Source organism: Aquarana catesbeiana, linkage group LG10, assembly GCF_042186555.1.
Source record: "Aquarana catesbeiana isolate 2022-GZ linkage group LG10, ASM4218655v1, whole genome shotgun sequence".
Taxonomy (NCBI): domain Eukaryota; kingdom Metazoa; phylum Chordata; class Amphibia; order Anura; family Ranidae; genus Aquarana; species Aquarana catesbeiana.
The window spans coordinates 39,443,051-39,461,851 of NC_133333.1; the positions used below are offsets into that span (position 1 = coordinate 39,443,051).

Here is an 18,801-nt window from a genome sequence, read left to right on the forward strand (position 1 = left end):
CTATGACTATGACTTAGCGGCCACCACAGCAATCAAATGTAAAAAATCTGACAGGCCGGTTGTAGCCAGGTCATTCATCCAGTGGCTCATGAGCCGCTCGGAATGCTTTAATGAGAAATGAAGATAAAAATTCAGTGTGTACCCCGCATTAGGTACCTGTGTCATCCATACACCCCTCAGAGTTTCGAGATCTTTCTGCAATTACAAGAAAAATGTAACCTCCCCACCTACTTTCTCTTTTATTACTATCAACTTCGCCATGCTATAAATGTGCAATAGGAGTCGTTGAGTAATCCGCTTTGGACTACTCCCCCTGAAAAATTACTGCGGAGACCTGACACAACTAAACTGATTTCTGAATATTACTCTGCACTTATGGTAGACTGTAATCCCAGATTCACCATTGCTCAAAATAGATGGTCCTCTTTAGACCTGCAACTCACTGACTCAGATTGGTCTGAATGTAATTCAGACCAATTTAATTCCGACCACCTCCTGCCGCTCGCCTGTGTTTCTCGGGCTTACCGTTTCCGCCGGTTCGCCCGAGAAGCGATCCGGCAGGGTAGCCGAATCAAGGAATAGATCCTCTTTAATCACCTCTATGGCCTTGAAGAACCAGAGCAACATCCAGGCTAGAAGTAAACAATTTTATTTTCGTTAACTGCTTGCCGACCAGCCACGGCAGGTATTCTGCGGCAGGTTGGCACTGCTGCCCCAATCGCCGTAGCTATACGCCACTCCTTTGAGACGTCATAGCAGGCGCAATGTCCGCTGGGCACCTGCGATTGCTCGTGACAGAACGAGAGCGGGGATGTGTAAACACGCAAATCCCTGTTCTCTCAGGGGAGAGGAGACCGATCGTGTGTTCCTACTAAGTAGGAACACCGATCGGTCTCCTCCTCCAGTCAGTCCTATCCCCCCTACAGTTAGAACACACCTAGGGAACACAGTTAACCCCTTGATCGCCCCCCCCCCCAGTGTTAACCCCTTCCGTGCCAGTGACATTTATACAGTAATCAGTGGTTATTTTTAGCACTGATCGCTGTATAAATATCAATGGTCCCAAAATAGTGTCAAAAGTGTCCGATCTGTCCGCCGAAATGTCGCAGTCCTGATAAAAATCCCAGATCGCCGCCATTGCTAGTAAAAAAAAAAATAATAATAATTAAAAAAATGCCATAAAGCTATCCCCTATTTTGTAGACGCTATAACTTTCGCGTAAACCAATCAATATACTCTTATTGTGAATTTTTTTTACCAAAAATATGTAGAAGAATATATATCGGCCTAAACTGATGAAGAAATTCATGTTTTTTTTATATTCATTATAGCAAAAAATTACAAAATATTGTTTTTTTTTTAAATTGATGCTCTTCTTTTGTTTATAGCGCAAAAAACAAAAACCACAGAGGTGATCAAATACCACCAAAAGAAAACTCTATTTGTGGGGGAAAAAAGGACATAAATTTTGTTTGGTACAATGTCGCACGGCCACGCAATTGTCATTTAAAGCGACGCAGTGCCGTATCGCAAAAAAATGGCCTGGTCAGAAAGGGGACAAATCCTTCCGGGGCTGAAGTGGTTAAAGCGGAAGATCAAATAAAAAAACATTTTTTTTTTTTGATCTTTTACTTTTAAAGGTAAAGGAGAGATTTAGGGTCTTTTTGACCCTAGATCTCTCGATAAAGAGGACCTGTCTTCCTTCTTTCTTTTACAAGGGATGTTTTAGTTCCTTGTAGAAGGAAGAAAAGTAGCTTAAAAAAAAAATTGAGGGGTCAGTGTAAAAATAAAAAGTAAAATAAGAAAAATTAAATTTTTAAAGTGCCACATTCCTCTGTGCTAGTGCGCAGAAGCAAATTCATATGTAAACGGTATACACACCACACATTCTAGCACTAGACTTCCTCTGTAACTCTAAACAGGCAACCTATAAGGGCGTTTAAAGTGTCGCCTATGGAGATTTTTAAAGCGGAGCTCCACCCAAAAGTGGAAGCTCCGCTGATCTGCCCCCCTCCCCCCTCCTCCAATGCCACATTTGACACATTTTCGGGGAGGAGCAGGTACCAGTTTTTGACAGGTACCCATCCCCACTTCCAAGAGATCTTGCCATAGCGAGTTCACTCGCTATGGCAAGGCTTCACTGCCGGTTTCCCTTACAGGCAATGGCAGTCACAACACCTGAGAGCTGATGGAAACATTGGCTGGGGTGCTGACATAGCTGGATTCATCGAGTGTCCTAATAATTTTTTCCTTGGGGGGGGGGGGCAGAACTCCGCTTAGTTTTTGGGGTTTTTTTGCAACAATTGCCATTTTATTCCCTAGGGTCTCTGCTAAAAAAAAAGAAATGTATAATTTTTTAGGGTTATAACTGTACGTTTATGGTAACAAGGGGAGTTACATAGGCAGGCTTATTCTAATCAGGACTCAAAAGAATGTAAACATTTACTGAAAACATTATTAGTGCCGTGTGCACAGTGAGGGCACAGTGCAATACATACAAAATACAATACAATTATATACAGAACTTACAAATTTCCATTACAGTAATTATAAGTAATTTTCTAGCAGAAACTTGTAAATAAAAAGTGCCAGACAAAACCTGGTCTTCAAGTGGTTAAAAAAAAAAAAATTGTGCCTCATTATAGCAGAATAATCTGTGTGGACTGGGAGTCCTCTTCTATTCTTAATCATTTGATATGGATGATTATTAACCTTTTATATATTTGTTAACCTTTTGTCTATACAAAACTAATTAAAAAAATTATATAGATAGATATAGATCTATCTATCTATCTATCTATCTATCTATCTATCTATCTATCTATCTATCTATCTATCTATCTATCTATCTATATATAGATATATATATATATTTTATAATATTTTTTTTTTCCTTCTCTAGGTGGCTCCTCAAGGTGTCTTTTCGCCCGTCATCCGTTCCTCCTCACACTCACACAGTTTTACACTTTCCTCTGAGGACTTCAAATCAGATAGAGCTGTGAATGTGGCTCAGTCACCCAAGCCTAGTGACCATCCACAAGCCTCCTTCCCCCGTGGGTACCCTCCACTGCCTCCTGCCAAGCCGCCTCCTCCTCCTCCTCGTACATCTACCCAACATCAAGCTAGGAGAACTTCAGAAGTGCGCTTCACTATGGTGGACCCTGCTATGAGCTACAAGAGGAAACGCAGTGTAGATGGTGCAGGACAGAAGATGGTGGGGGATGGTGTGCCTCCCGCGAATCAGTACCCTGCTCAATCAGTCATCTCATCCACTGCAACCCAAACCATTGTCCTGCCCAGTGTGCCCTCACCACACTTCTCCAGCACTATATATTCGCCCATATCCAAACCCTACGATGGGCAGAGAGGAACACCTGACGGTCGTTCTTCTGTCCCTGCAGTAGGAACTGTACTTGTTTCGGGGCCACAAGGATTTGGAGTTTTACCTCCTGGCTTTAAGCAAGCCTCCACTGTAGTTACGAATGTAGTCAAACCAGTTATCAGCACACCAGTTCCTATTGCAAGTAAACCATTACCCATTGCCAGAAGCAGCAGTAGCAGTGAACTTTGTGATGGTCGTGTACCCGGTTCCCCGCTGGGCATTGGGGTTGTGTATGCTCACGACAGGAAGCAAGTTCAACATCTGACATCTCCTGCTTCTCCCCACCCACAGGGCAAACCCGCCGGTGGGCTCGTAACCAACCTGCTGGTGGGAGCGCCTAGCTACGGACAGCCAGCACCCGCTTCAGGAAATGGGGCAGGTCCTGTTACCGCACTGCAGTTCATTACCCAGAATCCTGCAGGCAGCCCCAATGGAGCAGTACCTCTGGGCATACTTCAGCCGCAACAGCTGCTTCCTGCTTCAAGCAAGAGAGGCAACATCACCCAAGTGCAGTACATCTTGCCCACCATCCCACAACAGCTGTCAGGAGGCATCCACTTCACCCTTCCTTCTGCAAATGCTAAAGTGATCGCTACCCCTCAAGCTGTTCCAATTGTCCAGCCTGGTCCAGCTGCTAGCCCGTCTCTGGGCATTGTGTCAGCAACTGCCAAAGGTAAGAAGTTTTATGTAAAATTTTATTTTTGTTTTCTACTTCTTCCGCCTCATTCTCCCTTCACTTTATCAATATTCTGCTTTTTTCCTTCTCCTTTCCTTCTTATGCTTCTTATTCCTATTCTTTATTAGGCTCCTTTTTTCTTCTCCATTCACTTTGATGTATTTTGTAATTTTCCCATGCTCTAATAGCCCAGTCGGTGTCTCCTGCCCCTTCACCTGGGAGCTGCACTCAGCTGCTTTCTGCTCCAGGAATCCTGTCTTCAAATACTCCGGTTCAGGGCAAGATGCTTGTTCCAGTTACCACGCCTCATGTGACTGTGCGGACGGGCCCTACTACAACCCAGCTGCCGCTCATGACCTCCCCCTTCCCGGTTCAGAATGGTGCACAGCCTGCAAACAAGGTCAGTGGTTTTATATTATAAAAAAAAAAGAAAAAAAGTGTGTGTATGTATATATGTGTATATATATATATATATATATATATATATATATATATATATATATATATATATATATATATACATATATATATATATATATATATATTTTTTATATATTTAAATATCTCCCCATTTTCAGGTCCTTTTCTCTTGTTTTCTAATCCTTTACCCATTGACACCGACGTAACACAAAAGTGCGGCCCCACTGCACTAGGTTTTTTGCCATGGGGCCGCATATTTGTGTATCTCCCTTTGTGCTGGGAGCGCACCGCACCCGGCTAGTACCGAGACTGGGATCTCACTTAGAGTCCCCGGCACTGTGCTATCTATCAGGGCCCAGAACTCCCAATTCCAGGTCACCTGATCGCTGTGGCAGCCTCTGATTGGCTACCACAGTGATCAGTTACACTGAATCCCGCCCGTTTTTTCTTTTTTTTTTTCTTCGCTCTTTCTCTCTGAAATGAACTAGGAAAATATGTTAAGGCCTGTGTGTAGCAGCACCCACCTAATTACCTACCTGAGCCCCTTCTCTCTCCAGCGATGTCCACGATTTCCTCAGCCATCCGGGAGACTCCTCCTGATTGGCTGAGACAGAGCAGCCACGCCATTGGCTCCTGCCGCTGTCAATCAGTCAGTTATCCGATCTGGGGAGAGAGGGGGAGGGGCCAGGTCAGGGCTTTGTGTCTGAATGGATACACAGAGCGTTGACTGCCCCCTGTAACAAGCTGCTGGCTGTGGGGGCACTCAAAGGAGGGAGGGGCTAGGAGCAGCAAAGAGGGACCCGAAAAGAGGAGGATCTGTGCTACTGTGTGCAACCCCACCACATCATAAGTTTTCCTTCATTCCCCTGCCTCTCTGTTCAGCACCAGCATTGGATCATTAAGTACCATTACGCAGAGCGTTTACTGTCATGTGTAAACTATGACTTTGTAACTTAAGCCGGCCATAGATGGATCAAATCACAGCGGTTAAGCAGAGAGTAGCCGAAATTCAATCCATGTATGGGCGGGCTGGTTGTAATGAAGTTGATCCAACGAGCGACCTCAGTACAACCAGTTTGTCGGATATTTTGCATGTGATTACTGCCGGCGGCTATAGCCCCTAGCAGTAATCATCGTGTTCTGCTGGAAGGGAAGACTCCCCAAGCCTTGCTGTCTTTGTCCATAGATGCAGGCAGCGCAACTCGGATTTAAGCTCGCAGGTGTGCCACAGTAGCAAGCTTCTTTTTTTCCTCTACAATTGTCTTCTTGCTTTGTCCTTTTTCAGATTATACAGATCACTCCGATGCCCGTGGTGCAATCGCCAGCTCCAAAGCAGAGTGCCTTAGTGACTCCCGGCAGTTCCACACTCCAGAATGCTATCCCTGTCACCATGGCAACCGCAGCAGTTGTAGCCGCAGCATCCCAACCACAGAAAGTCATCCTGCCATCATCAACTAGGTAATTTTTTTTTTTTTTTTTATCGGTTGAACTAGATGTTTTTATTGTTTTTGTTTTTTTTTTCAACCTAACTATGTCATTGATCGTATTTTTTCAGGGGGGGGGGGTTATGATTGCAATGTAATTCTTTTTTTTTTTTTTTTTTTACACAAATTTCTGATTTTTAATGCTGTGACGTAATTTTGTGATTTGTATACCCAGTCACTTAAATTTTATATAAATTGTAACATGTTAAAGTGACCCTATTACCAACTTGCAAAAGCACTATTTTGCATAAACTTGAATGAAGTGCCGATGTATGACTCTTCAGTAAGGTTAAAACAAAAAGAGAGCTGAAAAGAAAAAAAGAAACGGTGCAAAACAATGCATTGCCTCACACCTACACAATGGACACCAGGCTGCAGCATTTTAGCATGCTTGTTGGTCTGAAGAAGCCCCAACTGCCCTCTCACTGGACAGTAAGTAGATTAGCAATTGGTGGAAATTTAGCCATGAGGTCGGGAAAGTCGAGCTTCAGTAACTAAGGCAGGCCATAGATGGAGCGCTTTTCTTTCCTGCAACTACTTGATTCGCTTGAAATCGCTTGATTCCCCCATCAACACAGTCAGTGTTGATGGGGGGAATTCCTCCCGCAGTGCCATTGTGTTCTCCTGGCAGGATAAGCTTTTCCCACCGGAGCCGCTAGCAATAATTGCATGTAAAATCTGACAGGCTGGTTGTACCCAAGTTAAACGCTTGATCAACTTAGGTACGTTCAGCCTGCCCATACATGATTTGAATCTCTAGATTTGAACTATCTATGACCAGCTTTTAAGGGAAACTAAATCAGAAGAGGTGCTTCTGAGTAATTAATAGCTGGCATATATTTTTTCACTTTTCACAGATTGCATATATGTTTCTTTTAAAGTAGAACTTTGGGCAAAAAAAGGCATACTATGCTGCCATTACTAGCATTAACACTTCACTTTTTGTTTTTCTGCTTTTCGCTGTGAAATGGCTTTTATTGCCTGTTGATGCTGCCAGTAGATATGTTCGTTCTGCAGTAAAATGGCACATTATCATGGTGGACAAGGCGGTCTTAGACAAATATGTCATTTTTAATGGAGTTTACATAAGCCCAACTCTAGTTAACATTTTGTATGCAATTACAACTGTTTTTTTTTTTCTTAACTCCTGGGGAAGGATTGGAATCCAAACTCCTGTGCATATATGAAGAAACCTCCTGTCTCTCAGGTGGAGCCCCAAACTATTGTCAGGTCCTAGATTATAAAGGCTGTGAACACCTGCACACTCAGCCCGCTGGTTTTTAGCAAGACTCTTACACTGGGTTGGAGACTCCCTCCTATAGCATTTCCAAGTCCCCGAGCTCCAGACCTTGCTTTGGGAATTACAAAACCCTAGGAAAGATGAAGGACCACCCTTCTCCACTCAGACTTGACATTCTGGAGCCCTTCATACTGTATTCCTGAGAACCCTGTGTTATTTTCCCTATGTTTTCACAATGTCAAATGTGGCATGTCGGGGTCACCTTCCCTTAAAGCGGAAGTTCCATTTTCTGGTGGAACTCCGCTTTAGGGTGAAAAACCTTGAGGCTTAACAACCACAATGACCATTTTTTTTCTGGCACTTTATTGTTCACATTTTACAATCATTTATTTTTTGCTAGAAAATTACTTGAAACCCCCAAACATTTTTTTTTTTTAAAGCAGAGGCCCTAGAGAATAAATTGGTGGGTTTTAAATTTTTTTATGTCGCCCAGTATTTGTGCCCCAGTTTTTTAAGTGCAATTTGTGTGGAAATTTTTTTTAATGCTAACTTTTTAAAAAAAAAGCTTTAATGCAAAAAAACACAATAAATAACCCAATTTTTTTGTAAAATATAAAAGATGATGTTATGCAGAGTAAATAGATACCAAACATGTCACGCTGTTACATGAGAGCTGATCACTGGCTCTAAAAAACTGTACCAGGTATGTGGCTGGTTGGGAAGTGGTGTTATACAAGACACTGATGGGTATGGCTGTATATATGTCCTAATATTCTGTATTGTTTTTCCCTGTACAGGATCACATATGTCCCCTCTGCAGCAGGCAGCACCCTTCCCCTGGTGACCACCAGTTCACACTCCCAGACTGTGACAGCAGGCACTGGCCATTGTGTCCAGCCTTCACTAGGGACTGGCTCCATGGCACTTGGCTTCACCACCATAAGTCCTAATGGTCAGGCCATAGTCCAACCACTACTAGCAGGTAAGAGATACTGTCCTAGAACTGCAATAGGGGAAGAGGCAGTATTTATGTATTCAGTCTTTTCTTGCATAGAAAACCTACAAAACTGCCAAAGTAAGCAGTGAGCATGACCAGCAGTAGCAAGAACCAAAAGCAGGGGTGTGTGTGTTTCCAACCCCCCCGCCCCCCCCCCGCCCCAGTACTATATCTTTTAGATTGGTAATTGTAACTGCTAATTTAAATCTGAAACATTCAGGAAGCTTCAGTTCAACCAAATGCTTTTGTGCTTTTGATTTAATTCATTCTCGTTAATAGCATTTTACAAGAACTTTGCTTCAGAATATGAACAGCTGTATGGGTTGCTTAATAATTATTTGTTTTGTGTTATTTCTGGTCTTTGTATTACAGGGCAGAGCCACATCCTTGCCCCTGGTCAGGTCACCGTGTCTCCGGCCTCCACACCGCCTGTACCCTCCACCTGTGGCAGCCAAGTCTTAACAGCGATATACCCAACAATCGGGTCTAGTACACTGACTGTGGCGGCTGCTTCCCCAGCTCAGAATTTAGTATGCACTGTGGCCGGTACAGGTACCGTGCCCGCTGCACCAACCACCATCTTGACCAAAGCCATCAGCACCCCTCCGACAATCAGTGCCCCACCTGTGCCATGTACAGTGGGCAGTACATCACAGGTCACCACCGTCACTGGTACGCATTTTTAAAAATAATAATACTTCTGTTAGTATCTTTTTAGGCCCTGAATAGATCGGCGCTGGCACCCATACTGTATGCTGGAGGTGTGCGTTTTGGCTTCTGTATCTGCCCTCAGCTGCTTGCAGGCAGCTTACAGAGGTAGATGCAGTGGCTGCAAAAACAGAGCCGCATGTCACAATTTGACAGCTGAGCAGGAGCGAGTGCATGGCCCCCGAATGCACACAGGGTGGCAGCGACCGTCTGAACGAGGCCTAAAGTACTGTCTGCATCTAACTGGCCATTTAAGATTAAACCCAATGCACTTTTCATAAATACTACCACAGCTGTTCACAATATTTCACTCATGGTTAGTGTTTGGCTGAAGCCATTTGTTATCAATCAACTGTGTTTACTCTTTTTAAATCATAATGGCAACAGAAACTACCTGAATGACCCTGATCAAAAGTTTACATACCCTGGTGATTTTGGCCTGACAACATGCACACAAGTTGACACAAAGGGATTTGAATGGCTATTAAAGGTAACCATCTTCACCTGTGATCTGTTTGCTTGTAATTAGTGTGTGTGTATAAAAGGTCATTGAGTTTCTGGACTCCTGACAGACCCTTGCATCCCTCATCCAGTACTGCACTGACGTTTCTGGATTCTGACTCATAGGGAAAGCAAAATAATTGTCAAAGGATCTGCGGGAAAAAGTAGTTGAACTGTATAAAACAGGAAAGGAATATAAAAAGATATCCAAGGAATTGAGAATGCCAATTAGCAGTGTTCCAACTCTAATCAAGAAGTGGAAAATGAGGGGTTCTGTTGAAACCAAACCACGGTCAGGTAGACCAACTAAAATTTCAGCCACAACTGCCAGGAAAATTGTTCGGGATGCAAAGAAAAACCCACAAATAACTTCAGGTGAAATACAGGACTCTCTGAAAACATGTGGTGTGGCTGTTTCAAGATGCACAATAAGGAGGCACTTGAAGAAAGATGGGCTGCATGGTCCAGTCACCAGAAGAAAGCCATTACTACGCAAATGCCACAAAGTATCCCAATACGCCAAACAGCACAGAGACAAGCCTCAAACCTTCTGGCACAAAGTCATTTGGAGTGATGAGACCAAAATTCAGATTTTTAGCCACAACCATAAACGCTACATTTGGAGAGGAGTCAATCAGGCCTATGATGAAAGGTACACCATTCCTACTGTGAAACACGGAGGTGGATCGCTGATGTTTTGGGGATGAGTGAGCTACAAATACGCAGGAAATTTGGTCAAAATTGTTGGCAAGATGAATGCAGTATGTTATCAAAAAATACAGGAGGAACATTTGTATTCATCAGCCAGGAAGCTGCGCATGGGATGTACTTGGACATTCCAACATGACAATGATCCAAAACACAAGGCAAAGTCGACCTGTCATTGGCTACAGCAGAATAAAATGAAGGTTCTGTAGGGGCCATCTCAGTCTCCTGACCTCAATATCATTGAGCCACTCTGGGGAGATCTCAAAACGTGCCGTTCATGAAAGACAGCCCAAGAATTTACAGGAACTTGAGGCTTTTTGCCAAGAGGAATGGTCAGCTTTACCATCTGAGAAGATAAAGAGCCTCATCCACAAATATCATAAAACACTTCAAACTGTCATTGATGTTAAAGGGGGCAATACACAGTATTAAGAACTGGGGTATGTAAACTTTTCATCAGGGTCATTTGGGTAGTTTCTGTTGCAATTATGATTTAAAAAGAGTAAACACAGTTGATTGATAATAAATGGCTTCAGCTAAACACTAACCATGAGTGAAAGAAAAGTTTTTGTGTTATTATTCACATTCTCTGAAAAATGGCCAAGAAATCATAAATTCTGCCATAAATTCTGTAAACTTATTAGCACAACTGTGTGTGTGTGTGTGTGTGTGTGTGTGTATATATATATATATATATATATATATATATATATATATATATATATATATATATATAATGTATGTATATATATATATATATATATATAATGTATGTGTATATGTATATATATATATATATATATATATATATATATATATATATGTATGTGTGTGTGTATATATATATATATATATATATGTGTGTGTGTATATATAGACACAGATTAATGCAGCTCTATACTAATTAAAGTAGAAGAAAAGGCATCACAATAGTTAACCAGTTAAATGTTGTGCCCCCTTTTTGCTCTGATCCTCCCTGTGTACATTTTCCAATAAATCCCTTCCTAATTATCTTCCAGTAAAGTGATCTGATTAATTTCTCTGTCTCGTGGCCGATAACTCTTCTCCCGACTGATGACACTTTGACAACCCTGGGAGCTATGGACATTGGCGGGATGACGTCACAGCTAGGAGGGGATTCAGCACTGTTAGACCCTCCAAACTACAGATATGCACCAGCCCTGTGACCGAATAGAAAAACAAAAAACATTATTTAGGAGGCGATTTATGTGAAAATGTATACAGGGAGGATTAGAACAAAGAAGAGCAACATTTAACCACAGAGCCTTTTCTTCTACTTTTAACCTGTTGACGCCCACGTAACCTATACGTGCGGCGGCAAAAGGGTGGATTATAATGGCCACACACCGCACATGTGCATCGCTGGGCGGTCAGTGTTTTCGTGCTGAGGTCGGCACACTGCATGCTCCCAGCACAGACACCAAGCTGTCAATGACTGCTCCAGGTCCACACTAATGATCGGTAGTCAGTGGGGCTGGCTCCCGATCATGTGACCACTGTGACACCCAGTCACAGTGGTCACATGCTCACCGATCCTAAACGCCTCTACCTGAAAAGTATAGGGGGGGGTAAACCTGTTAAAGCAGAACTGAAGTTTCATTGTAACAGACAGTGAGCAGGCAGGTTTTTATTGCAGAAGAGACCGTGTCTCTTCTGCAACAAATTGCCCCTACCTCGCTTACTTCTCCATCGCCGTAAACTGAATTGCACATGCGCAGCTCAGCTCACAGTGCCGGGCTGGTCTGAGTGCCAGGATGGCTAGCTCCTGCTCAGGAATGAGACCATCCCGCCAATGAAGATGGCCGAAAACCAGCAAACAGTAGAAGATGCCGTCGAGAAGCCGCTGAAAAGGTAAGTTTAACCCCTTTAGTTCCGCTTTAAAGCGGAGCTCCACCCAAACGGAGAAGTTCCGCTTGTTTGCACCATCCCCTCCACTGCAACATTTGGCACTTTTTGGGGGGAGTGGGTACCTGGTTTTGTCAGGCACGTGCTCCCACTTCCGGCTGCTGGTTTCCCTTGGTCAAGATGCCAGCGCAGGCACCTGAAGCCGTTTGAAGACTTGAAGGTGAGGCCAGCGCTGGATTCCTGGACAGGTAAGTGTCATTGTATCAAAAGTCAGCAGCTACAGTATTTGAAGCTGCTGACTTTTAATTTTTTGGGGGTGACTGGAGCTCCTCTTTAAGTGGTTATATGTAATGAATTCAGTTGCTGATTGTTAGTATTTTTCTTTATTTAATACAACTTTTACTCAAGCAGCATGTCCTGTTTTTGCAGCCTCTTCTGTTACCTTCAGTTTGGTGACTCCCAAATCTCAGAGGAACCTCTCTAAGCCTCCTCAGAAAGTGAAGGCAACCATTGCCAGTATTCCGGTGGGGTCATATGAGGCTACATCACCCTCACCCTGTGGGCGCTCTACTTCCCGTCCTGCACCGCTGCCACCTTGTGAAGAGACACCTGAACCAAAGTAAGAAGCTTTACAATATTTCCTAAGGGGAACGGGCCCAGATTTCTGCCCCCAGAAATTAGCTTGGCTTATGCTCAGTACAATTTTTAGCCTCTGGCTTCTTGTAAGTCTTGGATAATCTCAACACATCACCAGTCATATTTCCAGACTGTTCCTGTCCACTTGTGAGTTTTGGGTCTTTCTGCCCCCTCTTTTTAACCATACTAATTGAAATTAAAGATGGTGCAACCCCCTTGTTTTGACCACAGCAAGTTTGCAGACCACGGGCCTCAGTCCAGAAACCTCATACAAAGTCTCTGAGAGATTTAAAAAGATGTCAGTTGGTATAATTCTCCAGGAAGTCTCTTTTGGGTGATTTGGTGGTTGGTTTGGTTCTGCCAGCCTGTATCTTCATGATTCTTGGATCCCCCAAACAGCTGTTGATCTGTTGCCAGAGAAACTTTCTATACTAGGCTAGAGAACCGACGAGAGTAAGTATATAGGGGTTGATTTACTAATACTGGAGAGTGTAACATTTGGTGCAGCTCTGCATTGTGGCCAATCAGCTCCTAACTTCAGTTTGTTCAATTAAGCTTTGGCATTAAAACCTGGAAGCTGATTGGTTTCTATGCAGAGCTGCTCCAGATTTTACATCCTCCAGTTTTAGTAAATTAACCCCATAGAGTTGGAAGCTGATGGGGGTCTCTGAATGAGAGTAATGTACATGCTGCGCTAATTTGAATCCCTCCCCCATTAGTGGACTTGCCCTTTAACCTGGGCACTTAAACCTCCTTCCTGCCCAGGCCAACTTTCAGCTTTCAGCACTGTCATACATTGAATGACAATTGCGCAGTCATGCAACACTGTACCCATATGAAATTTTTATCGTTTTTTTCACACAAATAGGTATTTCTTTTGGTGGTATTTAATCACTACTGGAGTTTTTATTTTTTGCTAAACAAACAAAAAAATGTTCATAGTTTGTTAAACTAAATTTTGCAAACAGGTAATTTTTCTCCTTCGTTGATGTACTCTGATGAGGCTCCACTGATGGGGCACTGATGGGCGGCACTGATGGGCTGCACTGGTGGGGAGGCACTGGTACGTGGCACTGCTTAGCAGCAGTGGGTCTGGTGTGTGTGGGACCGATGTCCCGTTTACGCAAGACGGTAATCAGCTTTTCTTGTTCATACATCACGGGACACAGAGCTCTATCACTTACTTAGTGGGTTAGATAGTCACCATCAGGTGATTGGACACTGGCAAACCCTAATTACAAGGCAAGTTCCTCCCCTATATAACCCCTCCCATATGGAGAGTACCTCAGTTTTGTAGCAAAGCAATAAGTATCCCAACATATATATAAATCCTGAAGAGGGGCGGGAGCTCTGTGCCCCGTGATGTACTCCCAAGAGAAGGATTTTACAGGTAAGCTGTATTAAAAAATCCTTTTTTTTTTTTTTTTTTTTTTTTTGCGTGAGGAGAAAAAAAGCCCATTACAATGTTCTGTTTACATTACGTGATTAGTTGTCATTGGCTGACAGCTGATCACGTGGTAAGAGGACAGGATCGGCCCCTTACTCCGATCTGTGATCAGCCAAGTCTCATAGACTCACTGACCACAGAGCGTGCCGCTTATGCCCCTCAGGCATCAAATGCACGGGAGGACGTACATGGACGCCCTTCCGGCAATTTAGGCCTGCGTTGTAGCCATCCTTTAGCTATAGCATGGGCGGCAAGAGGTTAAGGAAGTCCAGTTTTATGGCAGCTGTACCCAACAAGTAATCAGGGGGCCAATAAATAGCCACCAATAACTTTTTTATTGTTTTTCCTCATGAGAAAGATATTCCCTTTTTGAGTTCATGTCCACTTTTTTTTTATTTTTTTTTATCGGGTATTTTTTATGAAAGGTTTCATGTTGTTAACACATACAAAACAGTCACACAACACCGTTTACTACTTCTATCAAGGACCGTGTTCATGTCATGTAATTTCTGTATACAGTGAAATAATCATCCGTTACATTAAGGGCAACATTGTGAGATGTAATACCAGGTTCACTTTAAATGTACCTATATGAAAGCATCCAATAGGAGGGAAACCTATATAAGTTAATGGTATAATTATTAGTATTTTGGTAGTTGTGCATTATGTCTCCAAGAGCTTTGTGTTGTTAAGGTTCTGCATCTTTTATGCTGCCTCTCCTTTTCCGGTGGGCATTTCCTGCCTAAGACCTTGGGCAAAGCTGCACAAAGAATGACAGGAAGCAAGCTGTATAGCAGGTGATCCTTGCCACTGTAGTCATGGTAAAAAAATAAATGAAATATTTCAGCAGTTTCTGACACTGATCTCAGTGTCTCTAAAGCGACAGTGCCACCCTGGGCTCACAGGAAGTAGGTTGAATGACAATGGACACTATTCACTTTGGTGCTGAATCAGAGTTGGGGGGTGGGGGTATTGTTACAAGAGACTACACCAGTAAAGTTGAGTATTGCAGCAAGAGCTGCAATACTCAACTAATACTCAACCAAAAACCCAGAAAAAACAAATGATACAAATGTTAAAAATTGAGTTGCAGTTCAGTGAGTAAAATAAGTATTTGATCCCCAAGCAAAACATGCCTTAGTACTTGGTGGAGAAACCCTTGTTGGGAAGCACAGAGGTCAGACATTTCTTGTAGTTGGTTACCAGGTTTGCACACATCTCAGGAGGGATTTTGGTCCACTCTTCTTTTTTTTTTCTTGGCTGTCTCTTGACAATTCGAAGTTTCAGCCCCCCCTTTCATAAATTTTCTATAGGATTAAGGTCTGGAGACTGGCTAGGCCACTCCATAGCTTTAATGTTCTTCTTCTTGAGCCACTCCTTTGTTGCCTTGGTGGTATGTTTTGGGTCATTGTCATGCTGGAAGGACCCATCCATGACCCATCTTCAGTGTTCTGGCTGAGGGAAGAAGGTTCTCATCCAAGATTTTACAATACATGGCCCCGTCCATTGGCCCCTTAATGTGGCAAAGTCGGCCTGTACCTTTAGCAGAGATACAGCCCCAAAAAATAATGTTTCCACCTCCGTGCTTGACTGTAGGGATGGTGGTTTTCGGGTCATAGTCAGCATTTTTCTTCCTTCAAACACGGCGAGTCAAGTAAATGCCAAAGAGCTCAATTTTGGTCTCATCTGACAACAGCACTTTCTCCCAATTTTTCTCTGACTCATTTAGATGTTCATTGGCAAACTTCAGACAGGCTTGTACATGTGCCTTCTTGAGAAGGGGGACCTTGCGGGCGCTGCAGGATTTCAATCTATGGTGGCGTATTGTGTTACCAATGGTTTGTTTGCTGACTGTGGTCCCAACTGCCTTGAGATCATTCACAAGCTCCTTCTGTGTAGTTCTGGGCTGATCCCTCACTTTTCTCATGATCATCCTTACCTTATGAGGCGAAAGCTTGCACGGAGCTCCAGACTTAGGGCGATTGGTGGCTTCCATTTGCGAATAATTGCTCCAACAGTTGTTTCTTTCTCACCAATCTTCTTGCTGATGGTCTTGTAGCCCATTCCAGCCTTGCACAGGTCTACCATCTTGTCCCTGAGGTCCTTTGACAGCTCTATGGTCTTGCCCATGATGGTGAGGTTTGAATGGAAGAAAGAGATTCTGTGGACAGGTGTCTTTTATACACATAACAAATTGTCGTTAGGATCACCTTCTTAAATTGACAGAACTAATCTGTGTACCACATGAGCACATACTATAGCCAGTCTGTGGGAGCCAGAATTATTGTTAGTTGGTAGGGGATCAAATACTTAATTTACTCACTGAACGGCAACTCAATTATAACATTTGTATCGTGTTTCTTCTGGATTTTTGGTTGATATTCTGTCTCTATCATTTAAAATACACCTATGATGACAATTATAGACCCTTCATTTCTTTGTAAGAGGGCAAACTTACACAATATGCAGGGGATCAAATATTTTTTTTCCCCACTGTATATAAAAAAACTGCAAAAAAAAAGTTGGCTTGAGTTGCATTCTATGACCCCAGTACATTTGACTATAAAGGTTCACCCTGTCGCTATGTCTTTGTGCTAGGTACACAGCAGAACCTCGAGGGGCATCCATAGGCCGGGAGCCTACCACAGAATCATCCTCTTCATCTAGTGCTTTCCCTGCCGCTCCGCCTCGGGATTTAGCTGCGGGGAAGCCTAGGCTGACAGCTGCAGAAGAGCGCTCGTCACGAGACGTGTGGGCGAAGTCCGCAACCGAGGAGAAAGCAGTTGGGTCCCCGATACACGGTGGAGTTGTCGGGCTGTCTGACATCAAAAGGGAGCCACCATCTCCCACCATCAAGAAGGAATCTGTGGTAATTAGTAACGTCAAGTTAATTCTATTTATACGCAGCCTGAGTGACTCAAACCCACCCGCCCGTACCTCGGCTATATTCAGACTTGCCAAATGTATGTAATTAGGTTTTGCAACAATCTGTCAGTAAACTCATGTCAGCATGGCAAATGCACATCAGGGATTTCTTTGACAGTCAGGTAGAGGATCTGCTGATTTTGTGGTCTCTATTAGACTACTCACTTTTTTCCAAATGTTCATTGGGCAACACAGCAGACCTCTGAGATATAAGACCTGGCCCTAGCAGATGTGCTCACCCCCTGAGGAGCTTGCAGTCTAGTTTCTTTTTTTAAAACCAGCTCTTAGTGTTGGATAACGTACAATTTACACCGGTGCGATGTTAGATCACATGGGATGTCTGTTCGATGCAAATTCAGCCATACAGATTATATGGCTGGATTTGCATCGCATTCACACCAAAATGGTGCAGGACCCTTTTTTTTGGTCCATACTGGAATCGGATCGCACCCATGCGATCCAATTCCTGCACCATTTGACAGTTCTCAGTGCGATATGTGAACTGATCTGGGGCTGTCATTAACTTTCTCTTGACACCTGCAGCTGTTTGCATAGGGCAGTGTGAACATCCTGCGATTCCTAATGCAATGCGGGAACCGGAACTGGAATCGCACTGGTTCCCGCATCGCACTAGTGTGAACCGGCACTCGAGGTTAGATTAAAGCCAGCCATAGATGGATCGAAATTTGGCCAGTTCAGTAGGAACCGGTCAAATTTCGATTCACCTATAGCCGTTCCCACTCAGCAAAAGTTCATTTACAATCGACTTCTGTCCAACAGGAATGTCTGAAAATTTTCATTCCATCAGCAGCTCTGATCAGCGGAAGAGTCTCTGCTGTCTGAATGCAGTAGCACAGCACAGCATAGAGAATACCTCCATCCATCTTGCTTGTGTGGCTAGGGGAATCTGTTTGTTTTTTTGTTTTTTCAATCTATGGCCAGCCTTAGTCTCTGTAAAATTTTCAACAAAGCGGCAACAAGGCTTACACATAATGTTGTGTGCAACTAGTAGTAGTACTAAACCCACAACAGAAAAATCAGTCTGTATATGTAGTAAAGCATGCTTGTTTTACTCACTGTGGTACCTAAGGGGTTAATCCTCTGCATTCTGTTAAAAGGCTGTTTGCTCTGTCCTGTTTGATCCCCTTCTTTTACTGCCCCCCAATCCATCTGCTGATAGTACAGAGCCTTGGAGGTACTCTGAACATGCTCAGTTTGGTGTGTATTGCTAGATGCTAGAGACTGAGGGCTTTTTTTTTTTTGGGGGGGGGGGTTGCATTTGATCAGCACAGGGCCAATCTGCACTGTCCAGACAGAGGGTCAGGGGTCCTGCAGCCTCACAGGCCAGTCGGAGTAGAATGAAAACTCCTCCTACAAGATTAACCAGTGCTCGGCCGGACACTGATAAAGTCACAAGACTGCTATATACTGCTGATGAGAAAAGGTATTTAGCAGTTTATATTTACTAAAATAATTGCATTTCTTTGTGGAAGACAGATATAGTGAATGCAGGGTCCTGGGTTTAGTAACACTTTAAAGCAAAACCTGAACTGACTTTACAGGTACTACACTTCTACCATGGGTGGCATATAGGTACCTTGTGTATATATTATTCTAGCATGTCAGGAGCTCCACATAAAGTGGAACTAAAGTCCGCAGTACTGCCGCTCCTTCAAGTTTCCAAGGTCCCTCCCCAGCATCTTCTACATGTACAAATACATAAGTGGTCCATATAGTGAACTTGGTGTTGAGTTATTCACTTTAAGGTCATCACAGGAGGACACGGGGGCACACTTTATGTCTGGAGGAAA

The 18,801-nt window shown here is 43.3% G+C and overlaps 1 protein-coding gene across 7 annotated transcripts in view; it reads left to right on the forward strand.

Annotated features, from left to right (window-relative positions):
- The window catches only part of CIC (capicua transcriptional repressor), a 238,344-nt gene that overhangs the window by 206,475 nt on the left and 13,068 nt on the right, over positions 1–18,801 (forward strand). For 6 of the 7 annotated variants that reach the window (XM_073602031.1, XM_073602030.1, XM_073602033.1 and 3 more), the window contains exons 11-17: positions 2,903–4,055; positions 4,247–4,458; positions 5,764–5,936; positions 8,000–8,184; positions 8,572–8,871; positions 12,412–12,601; positions 16,664–16,934. In XM_073602031.1, coding sequence (XP_073458132.1) covers positions 2,903–4,055; positions 4,247–4,458; positions 5,764–5,936; positions 8,000–8,184; positions 8,572–8,871; positions 12,412–12,601; positions 16,664–16,934 — 2,484 coding nt within the window. The remainder of the gene's footprint in view (positions 1–2,902; positions 4,056–4,246; positions 4,459–5,763; positions 5,937–7,999; positions 8,185–8,571; positions 8,872–12,411; positions 12,602–16,663; positions 16,935–18,801) is intronic. The other variant, XM_073602035.1, reaches the window with a different exon arrangement.